Below are 25519 nucleotides of genomic sequence, written 5' to 3' on the forward strand. Positions count from 1 at the left end.
ACCACGCTGCAGTCACGAGGACCATAACCAGTGAGCCCCTGGGCCAAGGTAGTCAACCCAAACCACCTGATTTCCTTAGCCTGCACACTTTCCAGTGTGCTCAGCAAAGTCCCTCATCAACACCTAATACAATTCACAGTAAAAAAACTTCTTAATTACATCCTCTTAATGTCCAGTCACATTAACTTGGTAGTGATGTGACTGGAGCATTATGTGCACGGCTAGACATAAAATGTCACTATTACAAATGACCACAGAAGGAAGAGCTGTAGCAAAATGCAGGCAAAAATAAAGGGCTATGGTAACAGCCTTTCCAATGGCAATGAGGTGTTTCCCAACTAACATTCAGTAATAATGACACAAATAAATTGTGGGGCGTATGTTTACATATGTGTATATACATGTATGTGATAAGTTGCTCCTGTGTACCTGTGTGTACATGTCTGTATGTGTATATGTATATGATTTATGTGTACATGCATATATATGTACATGTGTATTAATATTTTGAGTACATGTGTCTATATACATACATATATGTATACAAGTGTATCAGCGTATCTGTGCATATAATAGATACCTATGTATATGAGTATGTACACATACACTTATGCATGTGGACATGGGCACCTGTGTGTACATATATGTGTATATATATGTGTATATATATTACATATGTATATGTGTATGGTGTATATGTATAATATATATGTATATATTTGTATATGTGTATATGTGTATCTGCATGTGTGTATATGTATATACATGTGTTTATATGTACATGTGTGTACATATATGTATGTTTATACATGCGCATATAAATATGTTTGTGTGTGTATATGCATTGTATAGTATATGTACATGGTGTATGTATATGTGTTACATGTGTGTATAAGTGTGGATATTTGTATGTGTGTATGTATATGTGTATTTGTGTATATATGTGTACATGTGAGTATCTGCATATGTGTGCATGGTTATAGATGCATGTATTATGTGTATACATGTGTGTGCATGCATGTGCAGGCGTGTATGCGTGTGTGCATGTATGTGTGTGTGAGGAAAGTAGAAAGTGGGACCATGAGAGGGGAGAGAATGTAATGAATACAGGTGACTGGAAAGCAGAAGAGAGACAGAGAATGGTGGTGAAGAGGAAAATAAGAACCAGCACAATGAGATACACATGAGAGTTCCACAATGGAACCTATTCCTTTCTTATGCTAACTTACGACAGTCATAAACAATACAGGGAAACAAAGGCTTGTGGGACTGCTATGGGTGTATTAAAGGTGTAATGGTGGTGAGTGATGACTGCAATGCGCCTCCTGCGCAGGTTTCAGTGTCGGGAAGTCAAACCCAGGATTTGCTTATTTATTTAGACAAACGGAGAGACGGGACTGGTTCCTCTGTCAGGCGCCGAGTGGATGGATTGCTGTAGTGCTCTGAGCAGGTGCACCGGCAGCAGGGTAGGAAGGTTGGCTCTGGATGCGAGGGAGCCCACGTTTGGAGCTCACCATGACGACCCTGTGCCACTAATCGAGTTACTTCAGCAGCTGAGCAGTTAGTTTCCCCAACCAGATCAGCTAGCAGAATCAGGAAAGGATCACTCTGCTACGGAGCCCGTTCACCGAAGCAGAGCATTGCTGAAAAGTAGCCTGCTGCCTCTTTTCAGCTGCTAGACGAAGTTAAGCTTCCTTTTTCTGGAAAGCCTAGAATGGATATGATATTCTGAGGTGATGTTGGGCATTCTATGTTGCCACCAGGACAGATGTCAGCATCTGCAGCACTGAAAACTTGGGTGACAACTTGCTGTAAGAAAAGCAGCTATCAGATGAAACAAAAACACTATTTTAAAACTAGAGATATGAAAAGCAGCAATAAGACCACGTATTGCACCAAAGCCCCATGATATTATTATTAATCATATTTTCATCATCAGTGAGTAGGGCCAATTATGGCTTAATAATTTTTTGGCTTCTAGGATCTGGTACCTAATTTACAGGGAGAAACACTCAACATATATTTTTATCTGGGCCAACAGACTTTTCACAACCTGTTAAATTGGAGTGTCCTATGCTTGATTGATCCAGATTCTTGTCCTATGGTGAAGTGAAAAAATAAACTTAGTGGCTATCTTCATACACATCCTTGCAAAAGAGCGGCAGTCATAGGAAGCTTAGCCTTGCCATAAATGAGCATCACCCTGTACCCTGAACAGACCATCAGCTAAAACCTGGAAAAAAAAAAAAAAGCATTAAAGTATCCAAGAGTATGAGATGAAATCTTGCAGGAACTGGAAAATGCATCAGTTTGTTATCTTCATATTTGGCTTAATTTTGTTTTCCTCTATATCCCTTATGTCCAAGACATAAGTCCTCTCTCTGTCTCTCTCTCACACACACACATTCACCACGCACCCCAAACCACCTCCCCCACCAACCCCCCTCTCTCTCACCTCACACACACGCACACACGAATCAGGGGCTCAATGGAACAGAGAAGCACTCACATCCCTTCGAAGCAAAACTCATCCTCATTCATCCTCACATTGCTCTTGCCACGTTGCCTCTGTGTAGTCATACACATGCTAGTATCTTGCAACTCCTGAGCCCCAGGGAGTCCAAAGCCCCAAACATCTACCCTATTGGGTGGCAGAATGCATTGTCAACAATTAGAAATTCATCAAGGTCTTCCAGAAGGAACATGAACTATCTCGCTACCTTAAAGTGTGACACCTACAAAAGCAACTACAGCTAACGCCCGAAACTTTAATTCCCGCTGTTTGCACTCTTTTTTTTTCTGTGAGTCATTTATGGGGTTCCAGCCTTAATAAAAAAGAGGAACGTGTGTGTGGGGGGTATTGTTGTCTCCTTCTTCTGGGTGAATTAGTTTTAAAATTGTTTTATTTTACGTGTATGGGTATTTTATCGCTATTATGTCTGGGCATCACATATGTAAAAGTGCCTGTGGAGAATCCCCTGAAACTGGAGTTACAGACAGTCGTGACCCATCATGTGAGTGCTGAGAATCAAATCTGTATCCTCTGGAAGAGAAGCCTTTGTTCTTAACTCGAGTCATGTCTACACCCTCTTTCTGGGGGTTTTCTATGGTGCAGGAAACTTATTTTAAAAGAACCGAAAGTATTTCTGAATGACTGCATTACCTACTGCCCTAGGAACGCACAAAAGAGAATTTTGGAATATTTACCCAATTTGTGAGATTTCTACCTTCACTACTAGGCACACTAAAATGCTTTTCTGATCTCTCTGGGAGCTCCATGGTAGGGCTTGCAATGCCTCTTTGAAGTTTGAGATATCTCCATATGAAAAGAAAACACACAGCATACAACAGATGTAGAGACTAGAGAAATGAAAAGTGAATTAAACCAGGGTAAACATCTTGAAAAACATGATATGGGTAATTTCTCTGTCCTCTATGGCTCCTCTGTATACGGTAGAGGGTGGGCTCGCCAGTAACCGGTCCAAGAGAGATGAGACGAACTCACAGAGAAGATACAATAGTGTATAGGGAGGAATACACATAGCTTTGTAGGCTCAATAGATGCCCCAGGAGAGCCAGGACGTAGGCATGCCCAGCAGACTTAAATGGGAAGATCTGTGGTAGGAATTCTTACACAGGGTTTAAAGACCAAGAGGAGCAGACGTTCAGAGAGGACTCAGCAATGGACAGGTCAAAGAGTAAAACTGGGTGATTTTTCACACCCTGCGGCCTCAGGAAAGGGGCCTGCATATCCCATGAGTCTGAAGGCTCTCTCCTCACACCACCTGGGCACAAAAGCGGGCTTATTTACAACCTGTTAAAGAAGCAGGGAGCCCTCAATTCCATGGCCTCCTTAGCCCTAGCCACTGGGAGAGCCATGCCCACACTGCACCTTTTCTGGAATATGGTGGCAAAGAGAGCCGATACAAATCTGTCAGTGGCCACTCTGCCTGCTATGCTGGGCATAAACAAGTCCTGTGTCTTGGACTCCGGAATCTCGGACCTCCTATAGTAAGGTCAAATGAAATCCTAGGCCTGAGACTGTGAAAGAGCACCCTGCCACACGCCTTCCTGCCCCTCAGCTCCAATCGTATGTACCCCATTGGCCTCAGGGTTCCACAGGGCCCCTAGCGTACCCTTCCAGAGGATGGACTTGGGGTAGAAGTCCACATGGACCCTGGGAATGGGTTAAGAGCATGTGGACAAAGAATCCCAGGTCTCTGGGTACAGGGCAGAGTGCATGCTCTGGGGGAACACACCCTTATGGTCGTGCTGACCATTCATCCCTCTGTGGCTCTGGAGAAACAGAAAGCAGGGTCCATTAAGGCACAGGCTCCCTTGGCCAGGTCTGACCCATGCTAAGTAGAGGGAGAGCCGCACAGGAGCAGGGAAAGGCACAGGGTGACAGCCAGGAAGTCGAATTCCAGTTCCTTTCTACTTGCTACTGTTAGTATGACTCTAACCTCACCGGCCTGACAGTGACTAGCAAGGAGGCATCAAGCCCTCTAAAGTGCATATTCATAAGAGCCTAGAAATCGGGTCTGGAAGAGAGGCACTGGAGCCACAGCCTTTCAGAGACAGAGCAAAACAAACGGAGCCACAAACACCTCCCTGTGATGGGCTGGGTGGGACAGGTGCATCACTTAGGCAAAGTGGCCACAGGGCTGAAGAACAGGATGTCTCAGGAGTAAGACAAGGGTGGGCCTTCCTGAGAGCTTGCATTTGCATCCTGAGAGGCCGGGGGTAAAGCAGAGGAGTCTCCGTAGCTCTGACTGGCACCACTGAGTGGATACACTTACTGGCTGGGGTTAGGATGAAGGGTCCCCTGGGTAGCATCACCTTTGCTCCATGGATGGCTGCAATAGTGGACCACCTTAGTAAAGGCGGCAAAAAGCGCACCAGCACCACGCGTCAGCTCTGAGAGAGAGGAAACAGGGACATACCCCCCACACACACCGCTAGCTGGGCCCCATCCAGTGTCTCTGAGCTCAGAAAAAGGTGTCCTTTTCCCCTCGAAACCAACCAACATGCCGGGAAGTCCATTGCTGAAGTCAGTGCAAACAGTCCAGATGGGCTCGAACCCCTGACGCACCCTTTACCGGGTATCTTAGCTATGAGAGGCATTGTTTCCCAGTGGTGACATAGTCGCCCACCTGTCATGCCGTTAGAAATGATGGCACTCTATGTCCCCCACCCACTTCTTGCAATCGGGTTCCCATTGGCATTAGTCATCAGTTTCGACATCTGTCTGGCTGCCTCCAAAGGAGAAGTGTCCATAGTAGCACAAACACAGCTGTGCATTCATTCCGTCCAGGGCTGTGCTCAGTTCAAACATCATGTGATATGAGGAGTCCAGAAGCTCTCCCCTGACACCTGCTTCTCCCCAGCTGGTGTTGGAGCACAGGTGTTTACACCATAGTTGTTTTGGTCACTGTGGTCTTCTGACAAGGGAGGCCCTGCAAGAAACAGGAGAAAGAGAAGGAGGGGGGACGGTGGGACCCACTAGAGACTGCTCAGCAACACAGCTCTTTATGTATCCACCTTTAAGTCAAAATACATGAAATATGGGTACTGGGGTATGATGACTGGAGAACTCTGGCCAAAATTATCTGTAGAAACAGTACAAGGGGTCAAGCTCCAGTCATAACCACCACTTGAAGGTTGTCCACTGGAAGTTAAGTTTGAACCAGGGAAGTGGAGGAGAGCAGATAGGGACTCAGGAGGGAATCACATGGAAGCTCTTGGCTATCAAAAGTCTAGCAAGTGAGGGGCTAGCAAATCAGAGAGGCTCCTGCAGTTAGGAAACGAAAAGAACCTAGACAGATACAGAAGAAGACTATGGATTGCTTATATACAGAATGATCTATTAAAAGTCCAACTCAGAAACAAGAATGTGAAATTGGCCCAGAGGACTGGGGAGTTAGGGAAGTAGGGAGAGGTTCCTTAAAGGATTTCAGGTGAAAAGGAACTGTGAGCTGATGCACAGGAGGCCACTGCAATTAATGACAGGGCAGTATTCTGCTAATTCTTACTAATTCTTACTAAAGCGTTTGCATGACAGGAAAACAGAGATAACCGTGTGTGTGGGGGAGTGTAATTTATTCCACTATGATAATCATTTCACAATGGACACATGTATGAAATGATGACACTTGAAAATGTACAGCATTCTCTGTCAGTTACACCCAGGTAAAGTTAAAGATAGGGCAGAACAAGCTAAACCCATTCTCTACTGTGGCCAGTGCCTAAATACTAGCCTGACTATGTTAATTGACAGCCACTGTCAGGAAAGGGCCAAACACCAATGTCCTGTGAGAATTATGAAACAGTTTCAGATGAGGATTCAGTACAGACAGCCATGGACAATGAGTCCAGTGTATGTCATTCAATGAAAAATTTTTAATAAAAAAATATGCATGACACAAACACATATATATGAATTATCCTAAGAAGTATTTGTAGATCCAAATCAAAGAATTTGGAGATTTAAGTATGTATTCTATATAAGCATATACTGAATTTATGTGTGTGTGTGTGTGTGTGTGTGTGTGTGTGTGTGTGTTGTGTGTGTGCATGTTTGTGGCAGGGCAGAGATGCCATCTTCCGGAGGTGTTGCCTTGCTGCATACCAATTAGGCTAGGCTGACTGGCCAGTGAGCCCCGGGGAGCACTCTAGCCCAATGGGCAAAGTGCTTGCTATGCAAGCATGAAGAATTTGGATAGCAGTACTCCTTTACAAGACAAGTGTGGTAGTATGCTCTAGTTATCCCATCACTGGGGTTTGGGAGATTATGGGGCAAATTCTGAGGGCTCCTGGAAATCCAGTCTATAGAAACAGCAAGCTCCAGGTTCAGTAAGAGATCCTGTCTTAAAAAAAAAAAAAAAAAAAAAAAAAAAAACAAGGTGGAGAGCGATAGGCAAAGATATGGATTTCAATCTCCCACAACATTATTAAATAAAAAAATATCCTGCTAACAACTGAAGAAGAAACTGATGGTGTCTACAAAGTTGTTTCCAAAATCCCTATATATTTACCTGTCCTGAAATTATTAGAAATTGCACATTGCTGATAACCAAAAAAAAAAAAAAAAAAAAAAAAGAGAGAGAGAGAGTTTATAAACCTCTTGAGGAGGCTGAGTGGACCCTATGAGGAATCCATACCTAAACCCGAACACAAAGCAAAGCAGCCCACGGTAAGCACAGGATGTCTAAAGGCAGCCACGGGCACGCCAGACTTGCAGAGGTCATGGCTGGCTGCCTGGGCTCTATACAAAGCAAATAAGAACACGGAAGAGAATCTACATGTTAAAGATAAGAAGACACACAATGGACGCCTACACCAATGTGAACCTTTGGGGGGTGTGGATACGTGATTTAAGCCAATGAACAAACGAGCAAGCAAAAATATTCAAGCCTGGATGTGGGGTGCACACCTGTAACCCTGGCACGTGGAAGGTGAAAAGCATAGGGAGAGTTTTAAACGTCCGTGGTTACCAAGGACTAAACAAACAAAGCAAACTGTAGCCAGATGGAGAGTGGAGCAGACCCCTTCCCCAGGCCAGGTGGCTCGTGGGCCCTTTCTCTCAACATGCTCCTTCTTGGTCCCCACGCAACCCTGCTGAGGTTTTGCTGCACCCTTGTGGCCAACGGGAGGCCTAACAGCCCAGCCCCAACAGGCCCAAACTGCCGGCCCTTCTCCAGCTCACACTCAGAAACACGAGGGAACATCCATAGCAGCTAATGACAGGCAGGAGACAGAACCCTAAAGAAATGGCTGAGGTATAGGATCCAGGGGGACCAGAAAGGCCTGGAAGGCACCTCCACTGGAAAGAAAGGCCCAACTAATCTTTCAAAATGGGACTGAAATGTAAGTCATTAGTTTTTAAATTAAAAACAGGCTCACAAAGCCAAGAGTCCCTTCTTAAACTAACACACGTGATTATTGCTATAATTAACTGACGCTAAATCCCCACGCCTCCTTGTCCACCTCTAAAACTCAGTATCACTTTCAGAAGAGTCAGACTGAGGGGTTCATTCTGCTGCAAGTTTCCCTTCGGTATTCCTTTATTCATTCGTGCTTTGTGGCACCCAGGACTGAACCTAGGGGCTCTATGCATGTTAGGCAAGCATTCTATGACTGAGTCCCACTCCCTTTAACTTCGTATTACGGTCCTTGTTATGACCATCCTCCCTACCAACCATTCAAAAGTAAAGAACATGCATGTGGTGTGCGTACAAGTGTATTTGTGCATACACCTGTGTGTATGTAAGCGGAGCCCATGAAGCAGAGCTGGTAGGCGGTGCCCAGCTACTTGGGTATCCAGGCAAGCCCTTCCCTCCTGCTCCAGTCCTGTACTGTGAGCCCCTGCCTTCTTGTGGCCACACTCACCTATTGGTGTTCTCCAGCACCTCCACCTTCTTCCGAAGTTCTAAGTTCTCAGTTGAACAAGACTCTACTCTGAGGAGAGAGGGCAAAGACACACAGTCACTCTCCACGGGGCAACGGCTCAGCTAGGAGCAGCTGAGGTGAGTGGCATCTTTAGTAGGGGTGGTCAGTGGAGAAGAGAGTCCAGGCGCACAGCACGGCAGGCCAGGGCTCTCCTCAGGAAGGAGCACAGGCTGGACACACGCAGCCCCCATTAGGCTCTCAGCCTGGCTCTCCACCTCTTCCTGTTGCTCTCATCCCACCATTACATTACAGCGTGGAGAACCATGGGTGAGCTGCACCAGATCTGAGCCAGATCTGATACAAAGCTTGGAGCTTGTGTGAAAGTCAGCCGGGACCAGAAGCCAGGACAGTGATGTACTGTAGCCCACACACCCAGAGAGGCAGAGGAGAGGTCCATAGAGATAATCTTAGTTACAGACGCCTTTAGGGCACATTAAAACCGAACAGGAGTGCTTGATGCTACACCAGCATCATCTAGGTCAAGTCATAGACACACTACTCCCAGAGAAACTTCTAGAACCAGTTAGAAGCCAGCCAGTATCTTCTCCCACGTGCACAAATGAGGAAGAAAGACTCAGTTATGGGTCTTCTAGGACCTCCTTCCTTCCTATCTCAAAGTCACGCCAACTTGTCAGATGAAAAACTACTTTCTAGAGTCAGCAGAGATGGCACCCAATTCACACTTCTCTGGGAGCTCTTACAGCATTCCAGGGCTTTCAAGAGAACAAAGGTGCCTTCATGTATTTTTGTATAAAAAAAAGAAAAAAAAAGTCTGCCCACAGTGTGTATTACTGAATACAGGAAACACCAGAGTCTGGTTTGTGTCATTTGAGGCCTATAGGACCTGGGTAAACAACAGTTTTCCAGTAGGCTGAAGCTGGGCATCTCTGAGGAGTTTCGAATGTCAGTATCTAAGGCTTGCTCAAGGAGCCTAGAAGCAAGCACTCAAGATCAAGGTCCAAGAGCAGCGATTCCTCCCACATGACCACAAGGGGGCAGGCCAACACTGCTGATTGATGCACGGGGCGGGGAGAGGGGGATCGTGGAAGCCAAACTGAGCCCCTCACCCGCCCGGCTTGTTGACCATTGCCTGAAAAAAAACCACAACCAGTCAGTGAGCTGGCTTACTTTTTCTCCAGGCTGTCCATATATTCTTTCTTCTTTCTCCTGCTCTCTTGGGCAGAAATCTGTGAAATGAGGGAGGCGAGGGGGTGAATTTCCAGTTCCGTAAGTAAAACAGGAGTGGATGGACTGCAGGAAGCAAAGGTCAGCCGAGCTGGCCTCACTTGGGTGTCTGCCTCCCCTTTGTTTAAACTGAGGAGTCTATTTTCCACCAACCCCATTTCTGTTAAAATAGCTAAGAAAAATGATGTCAGCTCTCTGGACCTCAGCTGGCTCAATTACATATAAAATCAGCCAACTGGGCCTGGACATATATAAACTGTCTGCTGGCTCTGCGTGAGGGTACAGAGGCATCACCCTGGTTCCCTCTGCTTCCTCTCCTGTCACAGGCCAGGGCTTCACCAGCCCCCTTCAGCCCTGGCAGCAACAGATGAGCCCAGACAGAGACCAGGTGGCTACTCAAGTTTGTTTTCATCGCAGACCACTATCAAGAAAAATAAACCTTTAAATTACCCAGCATAAAGTCATAGTGTTTTATAAACTACATATAGGGCAATTAGAAGAAAAATACATGCATCCCAAAAGGCTGGGATTTCTAAAAAGATATGCAAAGGGGAGATGCTTGTATCTTCTCCTGCTTCTGAACAGGCTATCATACAAGAAGGAGTATGCACACTGCTATGAAAGTTCACACCCATGGTGGGTGGGACTTGCTGGAAAGGATGGGCAGATGGTGTCTATGTTCCTGACTGGCTATAGGCAGTCCCACTGTGGACTTTGGGGACTGGGGGCTGTGAGAGCTCAGTTCTTCCTTGTCTGTCATAGAGACGCCTTGAGGGGAGCAACCCACCTTATTCTTGATTTTTCTCCGGATTTTCTTCAGGGCCTTCTCCTCAGATTTGGTCAGGGGCAGTTTTGTAGGAATAGGATAGCCCTCAGCAATCAATGTCCTCTTCTCTTCCTCTGTCAGGACAAGTGGGCCAGATCCCTGCAGCTTCTGTGCAGACAGGGAGCACAGAGGGGTCAAAGAGCAGTGGCTGAAAAATGACCTCAACATAGAGTGTGGGAAACCCATCACAGTGGCTCACGAACAGTGGGCGCTTTCAAGTAAGAGACAAGAGAGAAAAGGTGTGCCTGTGTGGGTGATTTATTCATTTATCATGTGTGTGGCATGTGTATATATGTATGTGTGGTGTAAGCGTGTAAAGCATCTTGTGTGCATATGGAGGCCAGAACAGGGCATAGGAACTCTTCTAAACTGTAGTGAAACAAACCTGAAGTTTGATGTTCTCACCCAGGTTGACTAGCCAGTGATCTCCTGGCATCCACCTGTCCCAACCCCCCAAGGCTGGTGTTACAGACACAGGCATCCATGCCTGACTTTTTTATGAGGGTGCTTGTGATTCAAACTCAAGTCCTCATGCTTGCAGAGCAAGACCCTCCAGACCCTCTGAATCACCCCCCCCCCCAGTCTCCCAAGTGGGTGTTTTAAATCAAAGGAAAGCCTAAAGAAGCTTCCACCCACTGTTTCCCAGGAAGTAACCCATATCTAGCACATGCAAAAGTAACAGTATAGAATTCACACCCCACACCCCTAGCCACTTAGGGGTGATGGAAAATTCCCTTGGAGCTCAGCTTCATTCAAGACTTGTATTGTTCTCCTACTGAAGGGCTAATTTTATAACTAGCTCTTTCCACACACACCACAGTTGCTCTTCCCCCTCCTTACAGCTAAGGAAGAGCCCAAACTCCCAGAGATACACCATCAGGCACCTTCCACGCAAGTTCAGGCTTCTGGAGTCCTACACTACCCATCAGCATGAAGATGAGAACCACAGCTCGTCCATTTAGCCCAGGACACAATGATGCATCTCTATTGCTGACTCACTGGTGCCTAACCTTCATGCTCCCTGCCACGGGGGGGGGGGCTGAAAACAAAACCAGTCTCTGAAGTGGCTTAGGATCAAGACTTAAGCCTGAAATCTCAGGGCGGCTCAGTGCTAAAGCTGTGGTGTTGGCTGGACAAAGAGAGAGGACCCTTGTCAGTTTCCAGGCTGAGAGTAAGGGATGAGACGCGAAGGCTGCTCTCTGAAAAAAAGTGATGCCTTCTCAGGAGTGGGGGGGGAGGGGAGCTGGTATTATAAGCAAAAGACCGTGCTCTACTCAGAAAAGTACCAAGACAGCAAAGGGTGAGTTGTTGAGGGCCGGGCCCCACAGGGCATCTAGCAGGAAATACTACCTGGCTGCCAGCAAGAATACGGGGAGGGGGGGTGACTTCCCCCAAAGTGTTCAAAATGGGTAATTCTTGGAAGGAGATGCAGACATAGAGGATGGAAATTATTCCAACAATCCAAAGCCAGGTTCAAGTAGAAAAGGCAAAGAAGGGGGCGTGAATTCCTTTGTTCTCAGTAATGGTGCTATGTTAGGATCTAAAACTTATGGGGACAAATGAATCTCAAACTTTTAAAATTATACTGATAGATGGTTCCCATGCCTTCTTAAAACATTTTATTTGTATTTGCAGGCATGTGTGAAATTTTCAAAGAATAAAATACCTTTAAAATTTGTTCTTCACGATAGTATAATTCTAAAATTCTGATTGTAATTTTTAAGGCCTCATAGAAATCAGACTCCTCTTCAGAACAATAAAATGAGAGTGAATTCTCTACCCCTCCTTTTATGTGTGTGGGATGAATGACGACCTGCTATTTTTGTCCCAGGTTGCCCCTAACCCTCCAACACACAGGAAGATTAAACTATGTTTTCAAGCTTTTGACATCAAAGAACTTAATCTCAGAGAGACTTTCTTTTCAAATTTCACCCAAGACGGCTTATCTGAAAGATGAAAGGCATTCCCTAGTGCACACTAAGTAAGCACAGTCTACATTAGTGGCAAGTGTTTATGGTAGAACTTTGAGGGGAAAAGCACAGAAATGGCATGCCTTAGTCTTCCAGCCCTGGGAAATAAATCAGTATGAACTGGACCTGTGCATATGAAAAACAGAATTACTGAGATTTGTAGGCAAGTCTTTGCAAACATGCTCTTTGGGGTTCTTACTACTCCACTTTGGTGATGTACCTTGAACCAGTCTGTCCCCGTCTGGAGGCTGGGACCCAGTGTGGTACCACTGAGAAGTGTGCATGTGAAGAACGCCCATCAATGCCTTTGAGCTGGGACTCACAGGACTGGATTAGTTACCATGAGGGTGCCCTGCTCACGGGTCCCTGTCTCCTGGGTACATACATGTCTCTCTGGCCCTTCTTCTTTCTGTTTCCCTGTTATGCCTGAAGCATCCTCTCCAGAAGCTAAGGAGATATAAGTGCCATGCTTTTGAAATTCACCACCTCCAGGATCACGTACCAAAACAAACAAGCAAACAACAAAATAATCTCCTCAACTTACTCAGCCTTCTTGGTTAATTTGCTACGGCAACATAACGTGGGCAAAGACTTGCAACCATTAAACAAATTTTCACTCCAAGAATGAAAAATCCTACTGAGAGGATTCCTGGCTTGCCAGAAGGGCGGCTCAGATACTTACATGGGGGCAGTGAGGGAGGGGAGATGTGGACAAGGCAGAGGCACCGCGGGGAATGACTCTGCCAGGGCTGTGGGCCTGAGACAGGCTGAAGGGATGCAGGCGTGGGTTAGGGCTCAGGCTGCCCTCGGAGTCACTGCTGTGGCTACTGGGTGGTGTTGGCGGTAAGTGCAGTTGATCCACCGAGGCTGCTGCGGATGAAGAGAAAGCATGCATTTTACCCACCACGGAGGAGTAACATGAGACTCAGTTAAACACACGCGTCTCCACACTAGGGAGCTTGGGTAGGTGCACAGAGTGGTGACCCTCTTCGCTGACCTGGAAAGTTCTTTAAGATGAGATGTATTGAGAAGAGGGGAGCCGGGCACAGAACAGTGTGTCCAGTTGTCCTCTTTTGTATGGGAAGGGAGAGAAAGTGAGCACAGAGGTACACTCACTAGTCCTAGCACAAAACTACCCTGGGCAGACATATGCATGAGACACTAACAAAAGGGTGATCCCAGGGGTGGCCTGGGAGGGTGGGTGCCCCCTGACATGGTACTGACAAGACTGTGGTCCTTTATAAGCTTATTTTTGAGACAGGCAATCATGTACACCAGTCTGGCCATGCATTCTGGACAGCTGAAGGTGACCTTGAACTTCTGATCCTCTTGCCTCCCCCACCTCTGGAATGCTGGGATTGAAAGTGTGTGCCACCATATGTGGTACTGGGGGTAGAATGGAAGGCTTCTTGCAAGCTTTGCAAGCCCTCTATCAGTTGAGCTGCAAGCCCCGCCCGCCCGCTGTACTCTTCAGACAGTTTACACAAGTTGACTCGCAAATCCTGTTAGTAGTATGCAGCTTTTAAAACAGTCTTTTTGGAACCTGCCGACCTGAGAGCACTCCTGGAATCCCTGGAGAAAAGCTGCTTTGTTTCTGAAGGAATGTGCCCAGTGGGGCCTGCGGGCAGGAGGCCAGGCATTCTTCATTCAGAAACCCTACATCCACCATTGGACCGGTAAGTAGTCACAGGAAAAAAAAAATGGGGGGTGCACGGTGCCTTCTCCCCTAAGGCCTTTCTTCAAGGCGCATTACCAGGGCTGAGAGCTCCCCACAGAGGTCAGGCTAACCCACTCTAGCCACCACACCCCCCAGCCCCACCCCCCTGCATCACCTGGGGTTCACTGGGGGCTCCCTCCCTCTTTTTTCTGAACAGGATTTTTCTGTTCTGCTATGGGCTATTGCTGAGAGAGATTACATTTGAGAGCCCCTTGCCCCCAGCCCCTGGGGGGGGGTAGGTCAGCCTCATGCAGCATCTCTGTATCCACAGGGCATTTGCATGCTTTACAAACCTAAGTAGCTCAGGGGCAGGCTGAGTACGCCCCTTCCACACATCACGTGCCTGGCTAGAAAGCAGGCATGCACGCCATAAGTATCAGCCAAGGTTGCCAAGGTTTCCCCTATGCCAGGAATATATGATGCTGTGGATGAGATTAATCTACAGAGACTGCAGCTGAACTCCCCAGGGCACCAAGAGTTCTTCTGCCCGCTGGCCGACCTGGCCGAGGCTAAGCTACGCTTTTCTCCTTTCTGAGTAGTGGGGGGAGCCCACAAAACAGTGACGCAGGCTGGCAGGAAATCCTGCCCATCTGGACACAGGTGCCCCAGGATCAGATTTCTAGACCTGATTTGAAATATGCTGCTCTGAGGCTGCCCAAGGAGCTGGGGACAAGCTACCGCCTAGAAACCTTGATTACGCCAGGATATTCCAATCTCTTTATCTGTCTTTATCCAGAATGACAGGGAAGGACAGCCACTCCTCCTCCGGTGACCCCAGATCCTGACACTATTATGAGGATCTGTTGTTTGGGTTGTGACAGGTTCTGAACCACATCATGGCACAGTAAAAAAGGACAAGATACATTTGGTGGTGGGAAGCAGCCATAAAGATGAAGGAAATACTCGAGAGCAGATTCCAGGGCTCAAAGACATGAATGCATTCCGCTCAATGCCAAGAAACAAAGGCTCAATACAGACGCAGGTGGATAATTTAACTTTTTACTTCTTTACACATAGTAAAGGCTGTCACGGCCAACCCTGATTCGGTGGTCTCAAATCCAGCCCTGGGTGGAGTCCTAAAGGAAATCAGGTACATGATATACAATGTTCATATGCAATGTGAGCTCCTTGCAGTTGTATATGCTGGCTCCTTTGTGGGCCATGCAATGAAATGAACGTCTAAACAATGTTGAACGTGTAAATAAAAGGAAGGTGCATCACAGACAGAATTTTAACAAGCGCGGGCTCCATGTTCTGTATAAATTAAGTACTGAGAGCATCCTGTGCCAACCCCCCAACCCGAGGCAGAGGGTCTTCACCCAGGATCCCAACTTGGCCTCATATGAGAACACAACGGGAAGTCAGGAAGAAGAAAAAAAAAAATAAGATGTAGAGAATTAACAAAAAGCAAACAATGCCAAGGCACGACTGGGTTCTAAAGACAAGAAGCCCGAAGAGGTACACCATCAGGACCGTGAACATCACCGAGCAGGAAAGGGGCCTGTCACAACTGTCACCACACCCTGGTTGTGCAGGCACACTATGACTTCTTCGCAGAGGGTTAAAACTCAAGGTTCGGTTGAGCCAGTGCCACCGTGCACTGCTGTGTGCCCGTAGGGGTGCTAGCAGGCTCACACTGGGAGTGTGGAAGGACAGTGGCTCTCACCAGCTGCAGGGATGTCACAGCAGTGGACAATGGGTCTAAAGCCCCGCGCCTGGTAAGCTAAGCATCAAACCACACTGACGCTTAGCTGAAAGGGAAGGGCAGAAAGAGAGGTCACTTCTTTAGAGAAAGGTTTCCACCTTCAAAATCAAGATTCTTAAGAACAGAGTTGTTCCGGACAGCCAGCTACCTTTGTAATCCTGTACTGTACCACTGTTCTGTGCTCCCTTCACTTTGGAATGAGCGCCTGGGGTGGGGACGGAGGGGTGGGGAGGAAGGGGTGGGGAGGGAGGGGTGGGGAGGGGGGGTGGGGAGGGAGGGGTGGGGAGGGAGGGGTGGGGAGGGGGGGTGGGGAGCATACCTTCTTTAGGAGAGAAGTTTAAGAACTGATCCACTTCATGGGGCTCCAACTTAATCTTAGGAATTATTGTCTGGCACGAGGAATCCACCTGGAAAAGGAATTTCCAAACGTGAGTTTATAACTCAGAGACAGCCTTCACGAACAGGCCGCCTGCCAACTGTGCCTCAGTATGGGGCCAGCACAGTAAGGCTTGGGCTACATCTTACCTTCTCACAGCCAGACCTGAGACCGCTAGTTAAAGTCCAAGGCTCGTTACATTGCTATTATTACTATTGTTGCGGTCACCATCATCATCATTATTGCTTGTGGTGGCAGTGGTGTTATGATAAAGACATTTATGGTGAAATATTTTGGTAAAACTTGGAAGAGCCACAGGCTTCCATTGTGTCCTATCCCTCCATACGCTTTGATGACCGATGACAATATCTAACTATAAAATACCTATCAGGGAGAGGAGAAAGAGAAGCAAGAGCACAGGACCCTGGATGTTAGTTAGTTACGGACAGACCTCAAAACCAACCAAGGCCTGAACAGGTGGTTCAATGTTCAGAGCTCCTGCCGCTGTTACAGACCTGGCTTCAGTCCCCAGCACCCACACGGCAGCTCACAGCCACTGTAACTCCAGCTCCAGGGGGACCCAATGCCCTCTTCTGACCTCATTGATTTCATGTACACATGTGGTACATATATACACCATACACACACACACATGCACACGCACACATGCACACGCACACATACACTCACACACGCACACATGTGCACACATGCACATGCGTGCACACACACATGCACTCACGCACATACATATGCACAGTACACACACACACTCACACACGTACACACACATACACACACACATGCACACGCGCACATACACTCGCACACGCACACACTCACACATGTGCACACGTGCACATGCGCGCACACACACATGCACTCACGCACACACATATGCACAGTTCACACACGTACACACACATGCACATGCACACGGGCACGCACACACACATACATAAATCAACTGAACAAAAATCTTCTGGAAAAAGCAGACTAACACAGATCTCAGGAGCCTGCCAGGGATCTAGAGAGGCACTGAGAAAGGGATCTTGGGATCTACTGCAACCCAGATCTCCTTACCAAGGAGGCTGTGACGTGTCTGTGGCCCTCCCAATACGTTCCCTTTTCAGGACCAGACAAATAGCACATCTTGCTGATGGAATGTGTAACTACATGGAGATGTCTGGAGCTGCTACAATGAGGCTCTGAACTTAGAACTGGAAAATATACATGTGATTCAGGCCTGTCGTCAGACACTGAAACCCCCAGGGAGACGTGAGCACAGTTAAATTCTACGTTCCACAGTGAGGGGCTTCGGTGAGGAGGGGACTCCGGCCCTTCCTATGATCTCTACTAGGCACATGACATGTGTGAATCAGCAGGTGGGAGACCCTGGATTGGGAAGGGCAACTCGGCAGGCTTCTAGAGAAAGAAAAGTCTACACAGAGCCAGTATGGACAGCCACCACGGCACCGAATGGTGTGGACTCTACCATAACCTCCTCCTCTCCCGCCAGAATGAATGTCTATGCCATGCAGATGGCAGTTAAGTAAAAAATGAATCATCTTCGCTACTGATTGTTCTGGGCAACACCTTTGAAAGTTGCCATAATCGATGTTGATAACAATTAACATATTCTTGATACACTTGTGCATATAAACACACATGAATGCAAGCATACATACCTGGCTATTTCCCCCTCAAATACATGCATCTCCTAGCATAAATGCTTTATTGGAGACCAAAGACCTCTACCTTTTCACACACACACACACACACACACACACACACACACACACACACACACATATTTATAATGAAGAAAACCATATATACCCCAGCATTCATATCCAGAGGGGACTCTTCTTTTTCAAAAGGAGTAGAAATGGCTGTAATGGTCAGAGTGACGGACGGAACGAGTCCTGGGGGCTGCTCCTCTGTGATGGGCTCTGTCTTGACAGTGGCCGAAGGGAAGTCTGTAGACAGATACCACTTCCTCATTCTCCACTTCCTCTGTGGGAAAAGGACAAGCCACTCGTGAGCACACCGGGGCACCAGCCATGCGAGACGCGTGGTGATTGGCTACTCCTCTCTCACAGATCCAACAAGGGACAACTGAGAGGCGTATGTGGAAAGAGAAATACACGGAGGTGGAAATGGACAGCAAGAAAAAAATCTCTATCTGTATATGCCCGGACATGATAAGCCTGAAGAAATGTTGGGACGGTTACGCTGAAAGGTAGAATCTGACAAGTGGTTTGAATAAGAATGTCCCCATGGGCTCAGATGTTTGAATACCTGATTTCCTGTTGGTGGGGCTGCTAGAGGTTGAGGAGGTGTGGCCTTGCGTAAAGAAGTGTGCCCGGGGTGTGTGTTGAGCCATTCACAGGGCATTCCCTGTCTTCCTGCCTCAGCTCTCATCTGTCCTTGTTACCATCTCTGTTCCCTGCTGCCACGGCTCCTTGCCATGAAGGACTCTAACCCTCCCGAAACATAAGCCAAGTAAACCCTTTCTTCCATAGGTTATCTTGGTTATGGTGTGTTATCACAGCCAATAGGAAAGTAGCTAGTGCACTGGGTTTCCTGGGCAGAGCAAGAAGGGGGCTTGGTACATAGAGAATAAGACAGGAGGGGGAGGTTTTAACCATGTAACATGTTACTTTTTGGTTTTCAAACCAAGTGGATATGCTATCTACATAATAATAAATAAGTATAGTCAAAAAATAAGAAGGAAAAAAGAGAGTCCCACCTCCACCCACTGGAGGAGCTCGCCTTCCTGTGCCCTGATCGGAGCCCCGAGGGACTAGGGACTGTGCACAGGGGAACCCTGCCCAGCGGACCAGCCCATCCAGAGTCGGCCAGCATCCTAGTCCCACATGCACCCATGGGAGGAGTAATCTATGGGTCTATTTCCCACCTTCTGGGATCCTACTCACACCCTCCTGAAGTCTGGGCACTGCACATGTACAGGGGGAGCCTGTCCGGGCTGACCAGCCCATTCAGAGTCTGCCAGCATCCTAGTCCCGCCACCACTCACTGGAAGAGGACAGCCATTGAAGCACTGGAGCTGTTTGCACCCACCGGAAGAGAATCTTGGTCCCGTACCCACCAGGACAGGAAGAGACCCCACCAGTACACACAGGAAGAAGAGATGGGTAGACAACAGTGTAAGAACACAGAAAGATCAATATGACACCACCAGAGTCTAGGGACTCCACACCAGCAAGACCTGAACTTCCCAACACAGATGAAGCAGAAGAGAACAACTTTACAATGATGATAGAGACCCTCAAAGAGGTAGTGAGAAAAATCCCTTAAAGAAATGGAAGAAAAAAAAAAATCAAGAAATGGAGGAAAATACAAACCAAAACTTGCAAGAAACAATTCAAACAGTGCAAGGCTTGAAAGCTGAAATGCTGAAATAGAGACCAAAAAAAAAAAAAAAAAAAAAAAAAAAAAAAATGCTGGAAATGAAATAGAAAAGCTCAGTAAATGATCAGGAACTACAGATGCAAACATAACCAACAGATTACAAGAGATGGAAGACAGAATCTCAGGCATTGAAGATACACTAGGAGAAATAGATTCATCGACCAAAGAAAATCTTAAGTCTAACAAATCCTTAAAACAAAATATCCGGGAAATGTGGGACACTGTGAAAAGACCAAACATAATAATAATAGGTATAGAAGAAGGTGAAGAAACCCAGCTCAAAGGTGCAGGAAATATATTCAACAAAATCATACAAGAAAAATTTCCCAACCAAAAGAAAGATACGCCAATGAAAGTACAAGAAGCTTACAGAACACCAAATAGAGTGGACCACAAAAAAAAAAAAAAAAAAAAAAAAAAAAGGGGGGAAAAAAAAATCCCCTTACCACATAATAATCAAAACACCAAACATACAGAATATAGAAAGAATATTAAGAGCAGCAAAGGAAAAAAGACCAAGTAACGTATAAAGGAAAACCTATCAGAATTACACCTGACTTCTCCATGGAAACTCTGAAGGACAGAAGGTCCTGGATAGATGTTCTACCAACACTAAGAGATGACAGTAAACTAAGAGCCAACATCAAACTGAATGGAGAGAAACTCAAGACAAGGCTGTCCACTCTCTCTGTGTCTCTTCAATATTGTACTTGAAGTTCTAGCTAGAGCAATAAGACAAAAGGAGATCAAGGGGATACAGATTGGAAAGGAAGAAATCAAACTTTCACTATTTGCGATGACATGATAGTTTATATAAGTGACCTGAAAAACTCTACCAGGGAACTTCTACAGCTGATAAACACCTTCAGCAAAGTGGCAGGATACAAGATTACCAAACAAACAAACAAACAACAGTAGCTTTACTATATAACATAAAATCATAAAATGTCTTGGGGTAATGCTAACCAAACAAGTGAAAGACCTATATAATAAGAACTTTGAGTCTTTGGTATCAGAAAATGGAAAGATCTCCCATGCTCTTGGATAGGTAGGATCAACACAGTAAAAATGGCAATCTTGGCAAAAGCATTTACAGATTCAATGCAATCCCCATCAAAATCCCAGCACAATTCTTCACAGACATTGAAAGAACAATACTGAACTTTATATGAAAAAACAAAGACCCAGGATAGCTAAAACAACCCTGTATAATAAAGAAACTTCCGGAGGCATCACCATTCCTGACTTCAAGCTCTATTATAGAGCTATAATATTGAAAACAACTTGGTATTGACACAAAAATAGACAGGTAGGCCAATGGAATCAAATTAAAAACCCTGATGTTAATCCACACACCTACAAACACCTGATTTTTGACAAAGAAGCTAAAATGATACAATGGAAAAAAAGAAAGCATCTTCAACAAATGGTGCTGGCATAACTGAATGCTGCTGTGTAGAAGACTGCAGATAGATCTATATCTATAGTCATGCACAAAACTTAAGTTCAAATGGATCAAAGACCTCAACATAAACCCAGCCACACTGAGTCTCTTAGAAGAGAAAGTGGGAAGTACTCTTGAATGAATTGGTACAGGAGACAGCTTCCTGAATATAACACCAGTAGCACAGACACTGAGCTCCACAATTAATAAATGGGACCTCCTGAAACTAAAAATTTTCTGTAAGGCAAAGGACACAGTCAACAAGACAAAATAGCAGCCCACAGAATGGGAAAAGATCTTCACCAACCCCACATCTGACAGAGGACTGATATCCAAAATATACAAATAACTCAAGAAGCTAGTCACCAAAACACCAAATAATCCAATTAAAAAGTAGAGTACAGAACTAAACAGAGAATTCTCAATTGAAGAATCTAAAATGGCTGAAAGACACTTAAGGAAGTGATCAACATCCTTAGCCATTAGGGAAATGCAAATCAAAACAACTCTGAGATACCATCTTACTCCTGCCAGAATGGTTAAAATTAGAGTCACCAATGACAGCTTATGCTGGAGAGGATGTGGAGAAAGGGCAACACTCATCCATTACTGATGGAAGTACAAACTTGTACAGCCACTTTGGAAATCAGTATGGCAGTTCCTCAGGAAAATGGGAATCGGTCTACTACAAAATTCAGCAGTTCCACTCTTAGGTATATACCCAAAAGATGCACATTCATACAATGACATCTGTTCAACTACGTTCATAGCAGCATTATTTGTAATAGCCAGAACCTGGAAGCAATCTAAATGCCCCTCAACTGAAGAATGGATGGAGGAAATATGTCACATTTATACAATGGAGTACTACTCAGAGGAAAAAAACAATGGAATCTTGAAATTCTCAGGCAAATGGATGGAACTAGAAGAAACCATCCCGAGTGAGGTAACCCAGCCACAAAAACACAAACATGGTATGTACTCACTCATATATGAATTTTAGACACAGAGCAAAGAATCACCAGCCTACAATCCATACTGCCAGAAAAGCTAAGAAACAGGGAGGACCCTAAGAGAAACATACATGGTCCCCTGGAGAAGGGGAAAGTGATAAGATCTCCTGAGCAAATTGGGAGCATGGGGGGGGGGATAGGAGAAAGAGAAGGGGAGGAGAGGAGGGGAGAGAGGGACATGAGGGAGCAGGAAGGTTGAGTCAGGAAAGGAATAGAGGAGAACAAGAAAAGAGATACCATAATAGAGGGAGCCATTATAGGTTTGAAGAGAAATCTGGCACTAGGGAAATGTCCAGAGATCCACAAGGATGACCCCAACTAACAATCTAAGCAATAGTGGAGAGCCTACCTTAAAAGTCCTTCCCTGATAATGAGGTTGATAACTGCCTTATTTGCCATCCTAGAGCCTTCATCCAGTAGCTGATGGAAACAGAAGCAGACACCCACAGCTAAACACTGAGCTGACTTCCTGGAATTCAGTTACAGGGAAGAAGGAGTGATGAATAAAGGGGTCAAGACCAGGTTGGAGAAACCCTCAGAAACTGCTGACCTGAACAAGAGGGAGCTCATGAACCCCAGACTGATAGCTGGAAAACCAGCAAAGGACTGACCCAGATCCCCTGAATATGGTGTTATTTGGGAGGACTGGGAAGTCTATGGGGCCCCTGGTAGTGGATCAGTATTTATCCCTAGTGTACAAATGGACTTTGAGAGCCCATTCTCCATGAAGGGATACTCTCTCAGCCTAGACACACGGGGGAGGGCCTAGGCCCTGCTCCAAACTTTGAAGATCCCCCATGGAAGGCCTCACCCTCTCTAGGGAGCAGAAAGGGAATTGAATGGGAGTTGGAGGGGGCAGGGGAGGAGGGGAGGGAGAGGGAACTGGGATTGACCTGTAAAACAATCTTGTTTCAAATTTAAATTTAGAGAGAGAGAGAGAGAGAGAGAGAGAGAGAGAGAGAGAGAGAGAAGAGAAGAGAAAAAGAAGAGAAAAAGAAGCTAATGGCTGGCAAGCAAGTCCTGGAGACAGAGGATTTCTTCACAATTATTTGTCTTCTTCTTCTTTTCTTCCTCCCTCCCTCCCTCTCCCCCTCCCTCCCTCTCCCCTCCCTCTCTCCGGTTTTTCAATTCCTCACTCCCTAGTTTTTGCCTCCTTCTGTTTCCCCACCTAAATTTCAAATTTAGCTAGACTTCCAGAGACTTTGAACAGACCCCTGGAAAGTTCTGGGTTTGCTTGGCTGAGATGGGAAGAGGGCAGAGTCTTGGTGGGCCAGGGGGAGAGAGAGCTGTGGAGCAGGAGCCAGTGGGTCTCCTCAGCCACAGGGCACATGTTGCTCTGGAGTTTCAGCTGCACCAAACTGCTTCAGCGCAAAGTATTCAGCCCGACCCTGCAGTGACAGTGGGTGGGGTAAGGAAGGAGAGCCAAGGAGTCTGGAAGCATGCAGAGAAAAAGGCAAGGCCAGCAGTTCCCAAAGCCCACAGCCCGCAACTGACACCAGCTTTACCAAGGAAGGGCATGCACAAAGCAGGCGCCTTCCTCTGCTATTTGAAAACAAGCCCCACCTGCACGGTTACCTATAACTGCTCAGGGCTGCAAAGCAGCCCCCACTGTGAACTCAAGAACTTGGCTCAGGTTGTCTTATTTAAGAGAGAAGGCGGGCGGGCGGTACTTGAGAAGTCATAGGGGACTGCTAGGGAGGGAAGCATGGGAACAGAGGAGCAGAGCAAAAAAGGCTCACAAAGACAAACGTGAACTCCATAAGCTGCTTCCTCTGAGCACAGAAAAGGTTAGGTTCCACTCACAAGGTGGCACTCTACTTTCTGAGCGAGTTCTATAAGCTGCCCAGTGTCTGGTGTGATGGGGGATTTCCATCCCCTGGGTGTAGGCGACATCCTGGACCAGTAGGGTCAAGGAGGGAACAAAGGGCCTTTTAAGGGCTGCCAGAGGAGGGAGACCACACTGCACTTGACACATAGTTCTGCTGGCCAGATGGGCGCCCTGCTCAGCTTATAGAAACAAGGGAACCACAGTCCCAAAGAAGACTAGTGACTGTCCCGCAAGGAGGCTCAGAACTAGAACACTGTCCACAGCAGAATGGGGAAGGGAGGGAGAGGCAGAGAGAGGGCACGGATCATGTTCTGCACTCATCAGTGAGATGCTGCTGCTGCTGCTGCTGCTGCTGCTTGTAGAGATCACACTCACAACCCGAACCCAACACTGTTTGCTACCAGAAGAGGCTGGAAGGGTTGGAGTAAAAGGAAATCGAGCTCTGGGTATAGTAAAATAAAGTGGGAGGGGCATTCCTGGGAAAACGGCCCCATGCAATGATCAGCAAATTGTGAGGTACGGACACATGTCCTAATGTCACAATCAAAGTGACTGGGACCCGATTTAATTCACAATACACACTCCAGGAAAAATCAAATGAAGAAGGTACACTTGAAGCCCCAGAGGAGAATGAAATCGGTTCTTCTAGTGGGGCAAAACCATTGTTAACAGATAAGCGTGTGCGGGAAACGGGAAAGGACAGCGTTTGCTCTTCATGCGTAGCCCCATGGTCCTATCTGAAAACACAATCACTGCTGTCTTGGGAGCAGAGACTGTGGAGCCAGCAATGGTACCTGACTGCAGAAGGAAGCATCCTTTCTTAAAGACTGCAGGAGCCAAGCAAGTGAGAAGACCAAACGGGAGCTTAGATGAAGAGAAACAACATCTAATGGCGCCCTCTTGCGTCCATTCCCGTACTGCAGTTTAGTCCTCCATCTTGTTCAAATGAAGCCTAAGCTCAAAGGCGTCATTTTATAGACGAGGACACTGGCAAATGTGGGTCTCCTCCGCATTGCCACCCGAGGTCAGACCCACATCGCTCGATGCCTACCAGCACTCTTCCCGTGAAGGAAACAAGTCAACGTGTGTATGGATGAAGATCTGTACATGAATATGTATGGACACACTCTTATTTAGAAGGATGAGGTGCTGGAAACAACCAATCCATGAAGAAGGAGAAGATGAGGTGGCTTGTGGTCTATTTACACAGTAGAATACTTACACAGACATTGACATACTTACAGAACCTTTTCAGTAATAAAGGGAAGATCCATAACATTCTAGGGAAACCCTTGGTATAATAACATACTATTGATGAAGAAAAGGGATTGTGGTAATTTGAATGAAAATCCCCCCCCCCATGGCCCCATAGACTCATAGGAAATGGCACTGTTGGAGGTGTGGCCTTGTGGGAAGAAGTGTGTCGCCATGGGATGGGCTTTGAGGGTTCACAACCCCAATCCAGGCCCATTGGCTCACTCTTTCTTTCTGATCCTTTGGGTGCGGGTGTGGAACTCCCATCTACCTCTCCAGCACTGTCCGCCTGTGCGCCAGCAAGCTTCCTGCCATGAC

General features: G+C 46.5%; 1 protein-coding gene across 1 annotated transcript in view; it reads right to left on the reverse strand.

The window, feature by feature from the left end:
* Positions 1-8357: 8357 nt before the first annotated feature.
* The window catches only part of LOC127217490 (cyclic AMP-responsive element-binding protein 3-like protein 2), a 32787-nt gene continuing 15625 nt past the window's right edge, over positions 8358-25519 (reverse strand). Inside the window, exons 2-7 of the mRNA XM_051178488.1 lie at positions 18067-18243; positions 16171-16258; positions 13112-13296; positions 10421-10567; positions 9577-9635; positions 8358-8457 (exon numbers count right to left, since the gene is read on the reverse strand). Coding sequence (XP_051034445.1) covers positions 8385-8457; positions 9577-9635; positions 10421-10567; positions 13112-13296; positions 16171-16258; positions 18067-18243 — 729 coding nt within the window. The 3' untranslated portion in view covers positions 8358-8384. The remainder of the gene's footprint in view (positions 8458-9576; positions 9636-10420; positions 10568-13111; positions 13297-16170; positions 16259-18066; positions 18244-25519) is intronic.

This window comes from Phodopus roborovskii, unplaced genomic scaffold (assembly GCF_943737965.1).
Source record: "Phodopus roborovskii unplaced genomic scaffold, PHOROB, whole genome shotgun sequence".
NCBI lineage: Eukaryota > Metazoa > Chordata > Mammalia > Rodentia > Cricetidae > Phodopus > Phodopus roborovskii.